The 15875-nt window shown below is 45.0% G+C and overlaps 1 protein-coding gene across 4 annotated transcripts in view; it reads left to right on the forward strand.

Annotated features, from left to right (window-relative positions):
- The first annotated feature begins 2852 nt into the window (after positions 1 to 2852).
- GATD1 (glutamine amidotransferase class 1 domain containing 1) overlaps positions 2853 to 15875 on the forward strand; it is an 82262-nt gene continuing 69239 nt past the window's right edge. For 2 of the 4 annotated variants that reach the window (XR_010606253.1, XM_065635355.1), the window contains exons 1-8: positions 2853 to 2971; positions 3895 to 3971; positions 4354 to 4459; positions 5018 to 5125; positions 5761 to 5855; positions 7067 to 7160; positions 8528 to 8639; positions 14640 to 14757. Coding sequence is in view for 3 of the 4 variants with exons in the window: in XM_065635355.1 (XP_065491427.1) it covers positions 2866 to 2971; positions 3895 to 3971; positions 4354 to 4459; positions 5018 to 5125; positions 5761 to 5855; positions 7067 to 7160; positions 8528 to 8639; positions 14640 to 14727 (786 nt within the window). In the remaining variant the exon portion in view is untranslated. Of the gene's footprint in view, positions 2972 to 3894; positions 3972 to 4353; positions 4460 to 5017; positions 5126 to 5760; positions 5856 to 7066; positions 7161 to 8527; positions 8640 to 9113; positions 10068 to 14639; positions 14758 to 15875 lie in introns of those variants that run through there. The other 2 variants (XM_065635357.1, XM_065635356.1) reach the window with 2 other exon arrangements.

Raw genomic sequence — 15875 nt, forward strand, 5'->3', positions numbered from 1 at the left:
GGTGAGGAAAAAGAGGCAGCCTTTAGTTGCAAAAGTATTAATTGTCTGAGATTTTTGCTGCAGAAACACAGCTGGGGACTCAAGTTTTAGCTTGTCTTAATGTTCCTAAGAGCAGGAAAGCAAATAAATTCTTCTTTTCTGAGTCTGAATCTGAGAAGCTGTGATGGGTGGTTGCCCGGCTGTCCCCACTGCCCCCAGCTGGGGTGTGTGAAATATTGACAGCACATAGATTGGGCCGGTGAGGTGCGGATGAGCTGTCTGTGCAGAGATGGCAATATCTCCTGTACCAAGGGAGCTGAGGCTCTTCTTCAGCTCCTGGACTGTGGAAATGAACCCTCTTCCTGCAAGAGCCCGACCCCTTGGATGGGGTGGCAACAGGCAGTGCTGCAATTTGGAAAGTTTCCCTGTAATCTGGGTCCAGTGGAGGCCACTGCGCAAACTGTCCCCCTCGTCTGGAGACGAAACGGTGCTGGAGAGGAGGGGGAACGGGCTGGGGAATCCTCCTCCTGTGTCTCCTTCAAACAAAAAAAAGTGTTTCCCTTCTCGCTGCCAAGGAAGCAGCAGCACAGCCACATCGGTGCAGCTGTGCTGCCAACTGGGAGAGCGAAGCTGGAGCTGGCTCAGTGCTTTCAAACTCCAGGTTGGGCATCTTCCACCCGTCCCTTCTGCCTTTACTTCTTTCCCTCCATATATTTAGAGTAACTTTAAAAGCACGAAAAGCAGAGGCTGTGTTTACAATTATCTTAGCCTACACATTGCTTTTCCCTGCTCCCTTCTCCAGCCATCATTTAACCACAGAAAATGACACGGTACCAAATCACCACTTTAAATGAGAAACGCTGTGGTTATGTTTTACCAGACGGGATTTGAAGAGGAAACACTCAGCTGGCTTAACAGAACCCTAACGCCCATGTTCTATAAAACCAACAGTCTGTGCCAAGCAGCAAATAATTCACATTGTCCTCGTGATCCTGTCACAGCACTAATTACTACTCACACTTGTTAACCCTCCCAATTAAGCAGAGAGGGGCTGCAAAGCGAATCCAGTGCTTGATGGATGAGAATTCCGCAAAGAGCATTTGCAAAACGGTGGCATTGGCACCTCCTGAGCGGTGCAAGATCAAGTATTAAGACATCGCTGTACATTTAGTCTCCCAGCAAATGCAGTGCTCTCACATGCAATTTTTTTCAAAGTCTTCACCTTAAACTGTTGTCAAGTCCTCTAATGCTTTGTATTTTGGGCAGTCTAGGGAGGCCGGGAAGAGCTGATGGAGCAGGATTTGAGAGAGCGGTTTGCTTTCTGCTCTTGTGTTTAGGAAAAAAAGCGCTGGATTCTCAAGCAAGGAATAAGGAACATAAACGCGATGCTGCGCACCACAAAGGCTTAGGCTGCTGGGGTGGCACTAAGTCCCCTGCATGACAGCTAAACTGAATAGTGAAATAAACGCGCTTCTAAAAATTATTATACTTCAAAAAGAATTTTCTGGTAGATAAGCTGGAGCAAATAGAGAGGAACATCCAGGTATCTCCACAGTAAACCAGCCTATGGTTACAGAACACACTTTTGGAGAGAAGAGGAGACTGAGGGACAGATGATTGAAGAAACAGAGAAGCAGAGAGCCTGATGGCATAAGCTACATTTTCTTCAGGAAACCAGGCTAGAAATTAGATCTTTTCAAATAAATAAACAAAAATAATGGCAGAATTGTACTGTCTTCGTTTTATAGCTACCATTTTCTAATGGCATCATCTCTCTAATACACTAGCAACCATCAAGAGATAAACCTATTAACACAGAGATGAAAAATGCCATTCCAGAAACTGAACAAGGTTTGCAAAAATGACTTTTCCTCCGGTGAGCCACAGCGCAATGACACCTGCAATAAACAGACATTTTTACTGAATAATAATGACTCATTAAAGATTAAGAGTGTACGCAAGGAAGGCAATGTGGGCCAGACACAAAGGATGGGAAGGACAGTTTTGGGAAGGTTTGGGTGACTTTATTTAGTTTGCAATTCTGATGCTCATTCCGGTGTCTCCAGGAAATCACTCAGCTCTTCATCCATGTATTTCACTTGTCATTTTTTTTTTCTTTTTTCAGCAAACCACTCTGACAGATCTGTATCTCATACCGCCCCATTTAACATAATTAGTGGTGGTTTCTTTGGGACGCGAACGAGCAGAATGTACATCTGTCTGTCCGCAGCATCCCCGACGTTATTCAAGCAGAGGGCAAAACCTGATGACATAAAATAAGTTAAAAACAGCTTAAGCCAGTAACTTAGAAACAGCTTGGGCATATCAAAGGGGTTTTGTTCCTCCTCATGTCGCGTCAGAAACGCGACACTAGCGCAATAAACTGTGGGCTTCGCGGGAAGGCTTTGGGCGTTGTTCGGCTGAGGAGGGACTGTGTGCAGCCCCAACGGGGGCCGGGAGCTCAGCCCTGCAGCGGGACGCGGCCTCTCGGCTGGGCGGCGAACATCAGCCCAACATCTGGAGGCGAACGCCAGCTTTTCCATTCCCAGGGGTGCCGCCCGCTTCCCCCGCTCCGAGCTGGGGTGCTCCCTGCAAGCCTTCGGTGTCTCCGTCCCACTGGCTGTCTATTTGGTGAGGGAAACGAATATAAAACACATTTAAAAAAATCAAATCCCAACGCAAAGCGCGGTGAGCAAACCCGCCGCGCCGCTGGGGCGGCGCTGGAGAGCGGCCGCGACCACGCTGGGCGGGGCGGGGGGGACGCGCCGGCCGCCGCGGGGTTAAACGGCCCCGCCGGCCCCGCGCGATGGCTCCGCCCAACGGCCGCCGCCGGCGCGCGCCCGCGTCCTCCGCCCTCCCCGCTCTGCGCATGCGCGGCGCGGCCGCATGAGGAGACGGGTCCCCCCGCCGCCGGGCCCGCCAGCGCCCCGCACCATGTCGGACCGGCTGGGCAAGCCCTCCTGCCTCATCGTCGCCAGCGCCGCCGCCGCGGGTGAGACGCTCTCGGGGGAAAAGCCCCATCCCGCCGGGCCCCGTTCTTCCCCGGCCCTGCGGGTTTCTGCGGCCGCCCGGGCCCTGGGCGCGGCTGGCACTGCGGGGCTTGCGGACTACCCGGCCCTGCCTCGGTTTACCCGGCTCACTCATCTAATTCTAACAAGCCCCACTCCCCCCCAATTGATTTATTTAAAACATGGATTCCTGTCTCTTTGGTTACCCTTTCCCCTAGATTAATTTTTTAAATACAGTAATCGGTTTGCATTCCGCGATTAGTTCGCAGAGACTTTGTTTTACACTAAGGATTAATCTGATGTCTCTCAGTCTTTCCCTCCCCCGCCCTAGTCCTCAGTTTTGTGAAAAGAACATTCCTTCGTTAAACGTTCCTCACAGCTGTGGCCGAGCCGCGCGCTCCCGCGTGGGTGCTTTTTGCTCAGCTTTGCCCTGCGTGGGTGTGTCCGTGGCTGCTCCTGCGTGTGCACCTGCGCTGTGCACAGGTGTGCCCGCGTTCCCCAGCCGCTCATCTGCGGCACACACGTGTCTGCGTGCCCGCTGCGCGCAGCTGGGCTCTCCAAAACCTCCTGCTTGCCCCTCTGCGTGTTCCTGCCTCTGAGCTGCACTTGCATGTACAGCTGGGAGCCAAATTCCCTTCAGTTCTGCCTTCCTTCCCTCTGCCCTCCCTGTAACCCCCCGCCCAGACAAACACAAATACCTTCAGCATGTATTTCTCAGTACATAACTCGCCTATAATTAAGCCTGTGCATTTTTTACACCTTACAATACCCACCTGATGTTATTGAGAGCTTTTAAGGTGAGCAAAAAAACCCCTGAACTTGTGTACTTTGCTAGATAAAATGAGCTAGTGTGGCTGAGATTAAAATGTAACTGTTGTTTCCTTAAATTATTGGACGTGTTTTTCAGGTGTGTCAGCCCAGTCCTTCCTTCACTGCTTTACACTGACTAGTTCGGCTTTTAATCTGCAAGTTGCAACTCCTGGGGTAAGTAAAAAAGAAGCAGTTACTGCAATTTCAGTCTGAAACAAATTGATATATCAACGATGAGAGAGAATTATACTAAACTTTATTTGAGAGGGGTTTTATTGGCTCTGCAGATTAAGGGACTTTTTTCTTTTAATTCTGTTTTCTTGATGTTCAACTAAATGCATGCTTTCTATAGTATGGTTCTGAACGTCTGTCTAGTATCTGTTACCCACAAAGAATGGAGTGGGAACTATTAGAACAACTTCAGTTGGGAAAATGGAAAACTTCAGGTTTTTGAGAGATAACGTCTCTCCAAATCCCACATAGTTGTCCTTCAAGAAATCTAGCAGATGTCTGTGCGGGGATACTGACCACAGGCTCTGAACTGTGCTTTCCCCAGGGGAAGCCAATTGATTTTGCGGATGTGAACGACAGCAACATGCGCTGGATACAGGACTTCCGCATGAAATCGTATGCTAACCCTGCCAAGCTGGAGTCGATTGATGGTGAGGGCTTTACTCTGGGCCAGTGTGGCGTCTCCATTTATCAGGGAAACAGACTCTTCTTAGCATTAGGTCTTCAGGGGAGAATGACACAGAAAGGCATAAAACTTGTGTTTTAAGAGGAAGCCATGGCAACTACAATTGCTGTTTTTTTTATTTAAGAGAAAACCCTGGTAACCGCATTTGTTATTTACTTATTTATCTTGGATTGGTAATTCTCTCATTATATATTTATACACACACTATATATATATATATGTCCTCTCATATGTATGTATGCAATATATATTGCTATTTAAAAAAGAATAAATGTTTTGCTCAAGTAGAAGCCAGTGGCCATAGCAATTTTAAGCTTTGCCAGGTTAAGAGTGTTACGTTACAAATGTATGTTCTTTGTCCCGTAAAGGACCTTTTTCTCTACTCCGTGTAGATCTCTTAGTTTCTTTGGTTTTGACTCTGTGTGCTATTGTCTTAGTTTTGTCAAACTTGAAATGGGTTTTGCCTCAGGCTTTTTTGTACGTTGCTGGTATTACAATCAGTTTATCCTTTCCTCCTCACTAGGTGCCAGATACCACGCCTTGCTGATTCCAGACTGCCCCGGCGCCATGATTGACCTTGCAAACAGCGGGTACCTGGCCAAGATATTACAGCACTTCAGTGCTGGGAACAGTAGGTGGACATCATTAGATGTTTTGTGAAATAAAATAGTACTACCATGCTGGTCATGTGAGACTGTTACCTTCCAATGACTTACAAATGTCTATGTAGTTGAAGAGCATTCAGAACTGGAAAGAGTTGCTTTAGAGAAATGAATCCTTTCTTAAAAAGCGTCCTCTTTATGTAAGTATATATGTATAAAAAAGTATCAGTAGCTTTTCAGTGTGTGTCAGAAGAGGGTTTTCTGCCTGACAGTGATAATAGAAATGGCTCCCTCCAAGTCAGCAGGATTCAAGGTTCAGAGCCAAATGTGGAACGTACCAGGATTATCATTAAGGTTGTAGTTAATCAAGACTTGTGCGTGCATCTCACTTACCATTTGACTGTGTGTTTTTGACTGGTGCTGTCTCTGGCCTTGGAGTTAACCACTAGTAGCTCTTTGCAAGACTGGGGCAATTCTTACTGTAGTGTGCAGGAAAAGCTTCACAGCCTAGGAGAGTATAAACGGTGCAGTATGAATTTATTGCAGGAGGGCAAGATACTGTAATACAAAGAATCTCATGAACATTCATCTGTGTTTTGGCGGTTTGAAGATGTTCACAACTGCTCCAAGTTGCTTTCATTTTTCTTTTTCTTTTTTCCTCTAGAGCCTATGTGTGCGATTGGACATGGAGTCGCAGCTTTGTGTTGTGCCACCAAGGAGGATAGATCCTGGGTATTTCAGGGGTACAGCCTGACAGGGGTAGGTTGAGCCCTCACCTGACTTGCTGTTTAGGGGCTTATTTTGCTCTGCAGGGGCCTGAGATTTCAGGTGATGGCGCTGGTGTTTCTGGTTTTATTGGAGAATTTTCTACAAATCATCAGTTTGGTACTTTTGGTTTAAGTGCAAGATGTGGGGAGATGTCATTGGCAAGGGGGCCCAACACGGAGTGCAGGAAGGGATTGTCTCACTTCAGCTGTCACATGGAGAGTGTTTTCTGTCCCATTGTTCCATAAATTTTAAGTTGAATCAATGAAATGCTGGAAATGACTGCTGCAGCTCTTTGGATTCGTAGCTGAGGGCTTTTAAGAATGACTTTTTTTTTTGTTGTTGTTCTCATGAGTGTGGGAGGTAAGTTTTATTTCTCAAGGTACTCTTTCATTTTGAAAGGTAGAGGAAGTTTTAGGAAAAAAGGCTGTTAGTACAAACTGGCTTGTAATTCAAAAAGTGGGCAGATACTGTTGATGTTTTATTTAATGTACAGTCGTATCTGTCATATCTCTGACCTCACAGACCATTTAAGTGGCAGTTGTACCCATGTGCCAAGATGATGCAAACCTCTGTAGTACAACTTCTAGAGTTTTGAATTTACATGCCACATTAAGAAATTTAGTTTATGGGACCCACAAAGCTGTCAGTGTTCTGATGTGCTTGTATTTGGCATAACAATCCATGATAAAATATTTTAAATAAGGCTTGATGTGGCCTAGCTATAGTCGCTATGGAAACCATAAAATTTGAGTTCCTCCTGTGCATATAAAAACTGAACTAAGCACTCGGAATTTTTCTCTCTTCATTTAATCTGTTTCCCATATTCTTTCCAAGGCAGAATGCTGTTATTTGGACTCTGCTAGTGGCACAGCATTTGTGTCCAAATGTTTGTGTCCAACAGCCAAACAGGTCTGTGCTTTCACAAAGTTAACTGCATGCACACTGTTCAGTGTCCAGTTGATGTACAGAAATCGCTTGGTAACTCTGTTTATCTCACGTAAGAATTTTCAGTTTTTTCCCTACAGGAAATCTGTAGAAGCTGCTTATGGTCACTTGGTTCTATGCTTCACTTGTATTTCATTTCCTGTATACAGTTGGGAGAATTGTAGGAAGAACAGAAAAATAAACTGCAGTGTTGGTTTTGCTTGGCTTTTTTTATTAAAAAAGACAAGACAGACTTTTTTTCTTTTGATCTCTTTCAGCCCTCCGTGTACGAACTAGTGAGGCTGCCTAATTTTACCAGTTTGGCCGTTATTGTGGAAGATTTCGCGAAAGATTCTGGAGCTACATTTAGTGGTAAGTCGCTCTGTTGTCCAGGACTTCATGTTTCATGGTTTTGTTTTGGAAATGAATGTTTGTCTACTAATTTTACACAGTAGTATTTTATTTTTTCTTTAGTAGTAGTTTCATTAATTATTAGTCAAAATATAGAATTTTGACTTTCGAACTGCAAAATCTGAAGTTCTGTCCTGTGTGAGGAACCAAAACCATTAAAGCACAAAGATGTCACTTTTTTCCTAGATTATTTCTGGATGTGCAGGGACAAGTGTCATTTTCCTTTATGTGCTGCTTTCTTGCAATACTGAAGAGCTACAGAGAGAATTAAATCATAAGCTATAAATGGCTCTCTTCAGTTGCAGCTGTCATTCAGTCTGCTATTTTGTTAGGTAATTTTTTAGAATCTGTCCTTAAAGAGATCAGTGAGATGCCAGTGGAATTTAAGTCATCCTTTATTTAACAGAATAGTGCTGCCCATTGAACTGACACAATTTGAAGTGGCCAGATTAGAGATTACGCCCCTGGCATAGACAGGAAACAGAACCAGGCTCCTAATGCCACGCATCTATTTTTCACTAAGAAATAATGCCACTGTCTTATCAAAATGCTCTGTATTCTTTGCTTAATCCTCTTTCATCTGTGGTGTGCCAGCCTGTTTCTGTGTTTAAATGGCATCTTTATGCTTTTCAAATGAGCTGCTGCTGCCACCTTCTGCAGAACAGGTTTAGTACTGGCAGTTTAAAAGCTGATGTCTGTTGTACCTGTTATGGCACAAATACTTGGTTGCAGTGGTAATGACACATTAAGCAAGAACAGGAAAAGCACGTTGGGTTTGAAGGCATTTAGCCTCTATTTAGATAGGCAGGAGCTGGGAGAGGGAGAAGAAAATGAGAGTTGTTCATTACTGACAAAATAATGCTTCTATCTGGAATGAGGTAACTTTAGAAAAAATCCTAGTTGGAGTACTGAACAATTCCTGGTAGATATTAACATTTTTGGGTATTATCATTGGCCAGAAAATAAGTATCTTGCTGCAGGCTCTTTGTAGCATGGTGGTTACAACTTTATCTTATATAAGAAGAGTTTCTATTGTATTGCAGGGTCAGTACAACTCTAAAATATATACTTAGATGTTTTTATTATGAAAATCTCGTGATAAGTGTACTTCACCCATGTGGTGTCAATTCAATGAATCCTTTCAGAGATGGATTTTCTAGTGAAGTTGTTTCAGGAGTAGGGGCTTGAGATTGTCCCTGTCTGGGGTTATAGATCGGCGTGTCTGGACAAAATAGTTCTATCTTCTGTGTTACTTCTGTCAGAGACATGATGTTGACACTGAAGCAGTGTCCACTAACAGTGCTGCTTGTTTTTTCTCCTTTATTTAGCCAGCCTTCCAGATTCTGTACATGTCGTGCTGGACAGGCACCTGGTGACCGGACAGAATGAGAATTCCACTCTTCCTGCCGTCCACAACCTGCTTATTCTTTGCAATGTCAGGTGAGGCGATAGGGGAGATGAGATCTAGGAGCAGACAGTGCTGAGCATCTCTTAGGTTCGGGAATAGTGTTCCCCAAAAGACTTTTTTTCCCTTGGTTAACTGCTGAAGTGCGTGTCATCCTTGTTTGATCTAGCTATTGAGTTGGTTATGTCTTTTGGTAAAAAGGATTCGTGATTATTAAAACCACACAAACAACAACCACCAAACAAAAACGCTAAAATGGGTTGGGAAATATACAGCTGTCTGTCAGGACTGGTAAAGTAAAATGCAGAATAAGCTTTACTAAACATTTCTGTTAAGAGAAACATCTCTTGTGTCATTCTTTGTGCTTTAGCGAGTTGCCATTAGTCAGTGATCTTTTAGGATTCTGGGAATAGACTTAATGTCTTTGGTAATGGCTTGGATGTTTGACTGTCTTTCATCTTGTCAGCTAGAACACATATAAATAACCACAAACATCTTCTTTTGTTCAGGTGAATGTGTGTTAGAAGTCCTTTCCGGGCTGTGGACTAACAGGTGGTGTCATGTTTGGATGTGTTTCATTCGACAGGAAATGAAGGAGCAGGTCTCTTTGCAAATAGGATGGATGAAGAGCCAGCAGGCTAAGGATTTGCTTGTCTCTTAACCACATAAAACATCCGTCTGTATTTCTGTTCTGGACTGTGAAGTGACTGTGACAGTCAAGTGGCAATGTCAGGTTTTACACGTAGAATGGATGAAGGTTGTGAAAGAGGAAACTTTGAAGTGCATCACACTTTAGAAGGAGCTGTGAAACCACCTTGCATTTTTGTTGCTACATCTTGTTTTCACTGCTTTTCTCTAGACAATTTACAGATGTGGGGAACTGTCTTTTTTAAAAAAAAAAAGTTGGTGCTATGGATACAAATTGCTGGAGCTCAAGACCTCGCTCTAGGTTGACATGATACAGATGTTTAGTAACTCTGCCCCAAAGAGCACTTGGAACTCTGTGAACCATCTGGTGTTTGTGTTTCAAATATCAGAGTCCACACCTAGAGCTTCATTGAAATGTGATTTCAGACGTGTTTTCACCTCTTTTGGTAGGTCACAAAGTTACTGTCTGAACTCTGAATGTGTCTGGGACACTTGGATGTACTTAGAATAGGATGGAAAATGCTGAGGTGAACTCTGAATAAAGCAGAACCAGTTGTTGGAAGCTCTGTGGTGACACTTGGCAAAATGTGCCCTTGTTTTCTTCCTTGCCTGTTCACATTATTGGACTTCTGTTTAAAAAGTTTGCTCAGCCGTTTTTAAATGGTCTTCTAACTGGTTGTCTGTTTTCCTTTGTGGTGCTTATGTTACGATTTTTGTTCTCTTTGAAATGTTTGAAATATTTCTCCCTGGCAAGTACATTGCGATTGTCTCTTGCTGGAATTTCATGGACAAAGAAATAAAATGTACGCAGCTAATGCGGATCACATCTTCTGAGGAGCTGACTGCAAGATGAAATCTGGTCTTCTCTTGCTTTTGAGCAGCAGACGTGGCTCAAAGTTGAGCATGGAAAGGAATAATCAGCCTGAAAATGCTTTTCACTGTTGCAGGCTCAAACATACCAAATATATGGGAAAGCAGACAGATTAACATTTTTCCTTCACTCTTAAGCAACATTTCTGCAGTGCTCTGTGGAGGAAAGGACCTATGTGGTTGCATTTATTTTTATACATCAAAATACAATATATTGATTAGAACCAGTCATCAAGCTGGGTAATTTTATGAGCTAGTGGCAATGTCAGGAATCCTCAAAACACGCCAGCTCTTGATGCGCTCATTCAGCACATGTTGTGCAGTGTGTGGTTTTCCCCTCTACCTGGCTGGAGTGCAGCGATTTGCACGCTGCAGGGAGGAGCAGCTTTTGGCAATGCTTGCAAATACTTGGTGTGTGTTCTGCTGTCTTTGTGAGCAGTTGTTTATAGAGGATTCTGGCCTGTAAGCCACATGACAGGCCCTTTTGTCCCAAAGCCAGAAACTGCTTCTCAAACAAATTGAAAGCTTCAAATTCTGGAGATTTTCAACCCACACAAATCCCGATTGTTTATGCTGTGCTCTGGAGTGCCTGGTGCTTTGGTCCTAGGGATGTTCTCAGCCTGGCTTATTTCCCTACAAATCTGTCTGCTCCTGGTAACATCCGGCTGCTTTTTTTTTTTTATTTGGGCAACCTTATACATGAAGAATGTTATATCTTGTCTGGGTGTAATGCATGGGAGCATATTCTATATTTTCCTCTGTTCTGATGGGCAGACATTGGAGTATCTGCTAGAAGCAACCAGAGTGCCTCTGCAATACATGGAGCAGAAGCATCTGTGGGATGAATCCAAAGGGACGAGGAGCTTTCTCAGAGGATTTATCCCCAGGATAATCTTTACAGCAGTTGGCTCACAGCTATAAAGAAACATTCCTCTATTGCAGCCCCATGAAAGATTTATTCACCAACAAGACAACACATATCACTGTGCATTGCAGCATCACAGCACTAAAGCTGTGTAGGTGGTCCCTGCAGGGAAGAAAGGTGGAGAACATCTTTAAGGTAATAGGAGCATTATTGGCCGTTTTATACGCAAGTTGCGAAAAGGGATGCTCAAGGCACTTAAACACAAAGCATTTGCAAACTGATGCAGCAGTTGGAGTGAGCCCCAAGACCCACTCGTGAATGTGATCTCAATTTTGATGCTTTTTACCTTTTAATTTGGGTTTTGGCTGTAACGATAATGAAAAGATCTTTCTAGTTTGACTAACCTTATGTTTACAGGGCAAAAGAGGCTAATGAGTGATGTGAAAGGTGATGAGGAATGGCCAAATCCCCTTGGCCTTTGGTAGCACAGAGGACTCATGATCACACCTCTCGAGAGCTTCCTGCTATACCTGCAGGCTGAGACCCTCTGAATCCAGCGGAGGTGCCACAGCTTGGGCAGACTCAGCTTTTCTGATGAGAGAAAGCATTCTCTCTTCAGAACACTTAACAAAGCATTTGCTTGCTTTATCCCTTACATGATAGTTGAATTCAGTCCTTTTTGCTGTCTGCACTTAACTGTTGTTATATAAGATTCTTTTCTTGGAGCTTCCACAGTATAATCTTTTTTTAAAAAAATAAAATGAACTTCCTACTTTCTTTCCCCACCCCCTCAGCTTTGCATGTTTGCATAGAGCTGGATGATGAAATTCAAGACCTGCCCCCTCAAGGGAAGGTTGATAACCTTGTATTTGTGCTCATCAGTTAATTGCTGCTCTCCGGATCTTGGGAAGGATGAGGAGCTGTGGGATGTTGCAGCCTCCCCGGAGGGTGGTGGTGCTGCTCTGGGCAGACCTTCACCTTCCTCCTCAGCCACCAGCAAACTCTGTCCCCAAACACCAGCTGCAACGATGTTCCTTTCCTCTTGCCTGTTCCTGAGGAAGGGGCTGCTGCTTCCATATACAGCTAAAAGAGGGAGGAACCTGGGACAGCAGCACAAAATGCATATTAACACAGTTATACAGCACAACGGTGTGTAAGCAACAAGCTATTCCTGTGGCTTCCCAGCAACCTGTGACCAGTGCTGCTGCTTTTCTTGCGAGGATGAGGACAGCATAGTTAGAAATCTTGTCAGGAAAGCCTCAATCCTTTGTCATCTCTGAAAACATCATGCAACAGTGCTACCCTGCCTGCTTTCCTTAGAAATTATCCCTCCCCTGCATCTTTTGTTACTAAACCCTCTTTCTCTCAAAGGCCTCCACTTGGCAGATTTTATTTTGTGTAAAACAAATGGCCAACTCTGAATTGCTGCAGGTTCTTTTAAGTTGTTCGTTTCTAATCTTGAGCAACTGAGTGAAATTTAAATAGCTGTGTGGCCACTGAAGGGAGTTTGGGAATAAGAGACAGGACTTGGACTGCTCAGGTGCTGCAGGGGAGAAGCTGAATCCTTGCTTGGGCACAACATCCCTTGCCATTAGTGCAATGTAGCGCCAGGCTGAGCATCAGACTGAGTGATGTGGGCTGTGGGAAGAGTCGCCTCTGCTTTCTGGAAATGTGAGATTTCCTTGGATAAAACTGAGCCTGGAGGGTGCCTTGATTGGGTGGGTTTCACAGGGAAAATGGGAGACCCCTTTGTAAATACTCACTTTGCATGATCCAAATACATCAGAGCCCAGGCTGTAACCTGGATCCTGGCGGTAAAGCAAAAACAAAGTCAAACAAAGGTCAGATTGTAAGTTTTTATTACACTGAAATCAAAATTGGGCAGCAGGGCCTGCAGTGGCCTCTGATGGTGTAGTGGCTGTGAAACACTGAACCTGACAGTGCCTCCCGTGGTTGCCGTTGTCCCAGATGTCACACATGCTGTGCAGAGATCCTCTGTGAGGCCCTGTGCGCAGGGACCCAGGCAATGCAAGTCCCTTCTCCTGCAGAAAGGCAAAAAAGAGGACTGGATGCTGTGGGTCGTGGTGTGCTTCTGTCCGAGTTGGACTCCTGCACGGACAACAAAAGCAAACCAGCCCTGCCTCTGGGTTAGTCACAAATTGCTTGCCTTCTGTACAGTTTTCCTTATTTTCCCAGCAGAAATTTTCTTTTTAAATACAAATGCTGGGTCATGGGATTTCTGTATAGTGTTTCCAAGACTTCCAGGCTAAAGCCATGAAGCCCAGAAGCTGTAGAGAGCAGCTGGAAAGGAGGGAGCCTGACCTGCCTTCTTCCCAGGCAGCAGCTCTGCTGTCACCTCAGCCCTGCCTGAGTGAGCCATCAAGTCCCACTGTGGGAAACACCATCAAACTTTAACCTGATCGTTCCTGCTAATGATGTGCTTGAAAGAGCAAAAAAAGACAGGAGGAGACCGGCCAGCAGCTGCCAGTTGGCTGAAGGGCTGACAGCATGGCTCATGCACATGTAATAGTTACAGGCTGTTAGGCCCATGGATATCTGGGGAGACTCCTGTTGATTTTAAAGATGTTTGGCACTGATCCTGCCATTTATAATCATTGTTTGGTGGTATTATTGCAGTTAAGCCTCACACCGTGCAGGTGGTGAGCGGTGCATGATCAGTCCTTTTGCAGGCTTAGTCCAAGCCTGGTGCTGGAGCTGCGTCATTCACCTTTTTCTTGTGTTGGCACATACCACCATAAAGAAAACCTCCTCATGGGGTAGGAGGCTGATCTTTTCCCGGTTGGCTGAGAAATGCTGACCCAAAAGAGCAGCCCTCCGCTGGCTTTTCCAGTGGAAAGCAAAGCACAAAGGGTGTTTTGTAAGGGTTGTTCCCTTCACTCTGTGGAGATGTTCCTCAGCTGCTGCCCATGGTTGGAGGCAGGATGCTGGATGCTGTGCTAAACGGAGCTGTGGTCTGACTGGTGTGGCTGTTCTTGAGAAGCACGATATGTGTATCTGTTAGGCTGTATTGAAGCCTGAGCTGTTGTTCGTAGTTGGTGATAACAAGGAAATTTCTTTTTCAGCTAATTCAGTAAGTAAATTTCCCAGGATTCTGTAGTTGACCTAGCAGAGGCTGATTTTTTTATTTCTTCCCAAACCATGGTACTATTTTCTTATGTAAAAGCAGATGTTTGTGATTTTTCCAAGGGGCTGGTGAAGCCCATCTCAAAGGGAGGGCCTGGTCATTTGGCTCCAGTGTGGAGGGAGAACTTTCTGTCCCAAGGGCTTGGAAAGGTTTAACCTTTGTGGCCGGGTAGTATTCCTGGCTCTGGGCGCATTTGATAAAGTGCAAGGGCATTTTAAAATCAAATTTTAAAGTGTATGTATTGGTTCTATAGAATTTACACCGATACACACATTTTATCTGCCCCTACTTGCTGAGTCCTTTTGGCTGTGATAACTAAAAATGTTTCTGGGAGACAACAGACATCTGCTCCCAATTTCTTAATCTGCAGAGGTGTGGAGATCTGAGAAGCCACTAGGATTTAAAAGGTGGGCTCAGATGGGATGCTGGGAGAGATCTCTACGGGGTAAAGGATACACAGATATAGGCTGAAGGGTATGTGGTTATTGGGTTTTTGCTCCGTTTCAGAATGGATGTGGACTTCGTGACTTTGCCATGTACATCAGACACCTCAAGACGTCTAGTGTGTGCTGAAGAGAGGAACCTCCAGTGCTGAAATGGGAAACTGCAGCTGCTACCGGAGCAGGTCAGGGATCTTATGGCACTGAACATTTTAAGCATAACTTGTTCATCTCCTGCTCTTGAGGGGACCTCATGTCTATAGGTGAGCCAAGTAAGGTTTGAGTGTTATTGAGGCACCTTCTCCTGCCTCTATTTTCCCTCTCACTGCGGTATTTTATTGTCTCTTGAGCAACTTTTGGAACACTTCAGAGTTCTGACAGGTGATCCTTCTGAGTTGCACGGAGAATGAAGCTGGTGTGAGGACTGACCAGCTGGGGTCGGTGCTAACTCGGGTTCATGCAGCTTCTCTGCAGCACAGTCTGAACCCTTCCACCTGTGAGAATGCAGTAGTGGCCTAAGATACCTTTTAATTCCTTCGCTGAGAAGTTGGGCATTAGGGTGTGCTTGCCTTGGTGTGAGACAAGCCGTGGCAGGCTGAGAATCGTCCAGCTACCCAGGTGGAGTTATTGTCTGTAAAGAGGCTTATCGGATGTCAGAGGGGAAGAAAGATCTGTTCTTCAGGAGACCAGCAACAACTGCACTGACCCCTCTGTACAGCAGTTCTGTATTTGCCACTTCCACGGCCCCAGGTCTTCCTCTTCAGAATATGGGAAATACTTGGGCTCTTCATCACTGACATTGTGTTTAATGTTCACATTCCTCATATTAAGTAGGCTTGTTGCTCTGCTCTGGGGAAATATTTTTGTCTGGCTGAGGATCCTCATCTACCCTGTCATCTGTTCTGGTTATTGTAATAGCAGTTTTTAGGAAACATGTTGAAGTGTTTGCTCTGCTTGTGAGCTGTGTTACCTTTCCGAAGTAATCTCCAATTGCTCTGGCTCGCTGTGGTTCTCACTGGCGTGTCACCTCTGCGGCGGCCAGTCCCTCATTGGCGCTGTGCAGGTTTGTGACAGCTGTCCCAGGGAGGTGTCATTTCTGCCTGAAAGTCAGGTTTGGGAGCCTCCGGCTGGGTTTGGGAGCCTGCGGCCAGCTGTCGCTGTGGCTGAAACAGTTGCCAGGTTATATGGCAATGCCCTGACAATAGTGCTGCTGTGTCACCCTGATGTTACTGATCGGTTGTTCCCTTGGCTTGTTTTCCTGTGTTATTCAAGCTAGATATAGTGTGTGTGTCTAAGTATTGGA

The sequence above is a fragment of the Caloenas nicobarica genome, chromosome 5 (assembly GCF_036013445.1).
Source record: "Caloenas nicobarica isolate bCalNic1 chromosome 5, bCalNic1.hap1, whole genome shotgun sequence".
Taxonomy (NCBI): domain Eukaryota; kingdom Metazoa; phylum Chordata; class Aves; order Columbiformes; family Columbidae; genus Caloenas; species Caloenas nicobarica.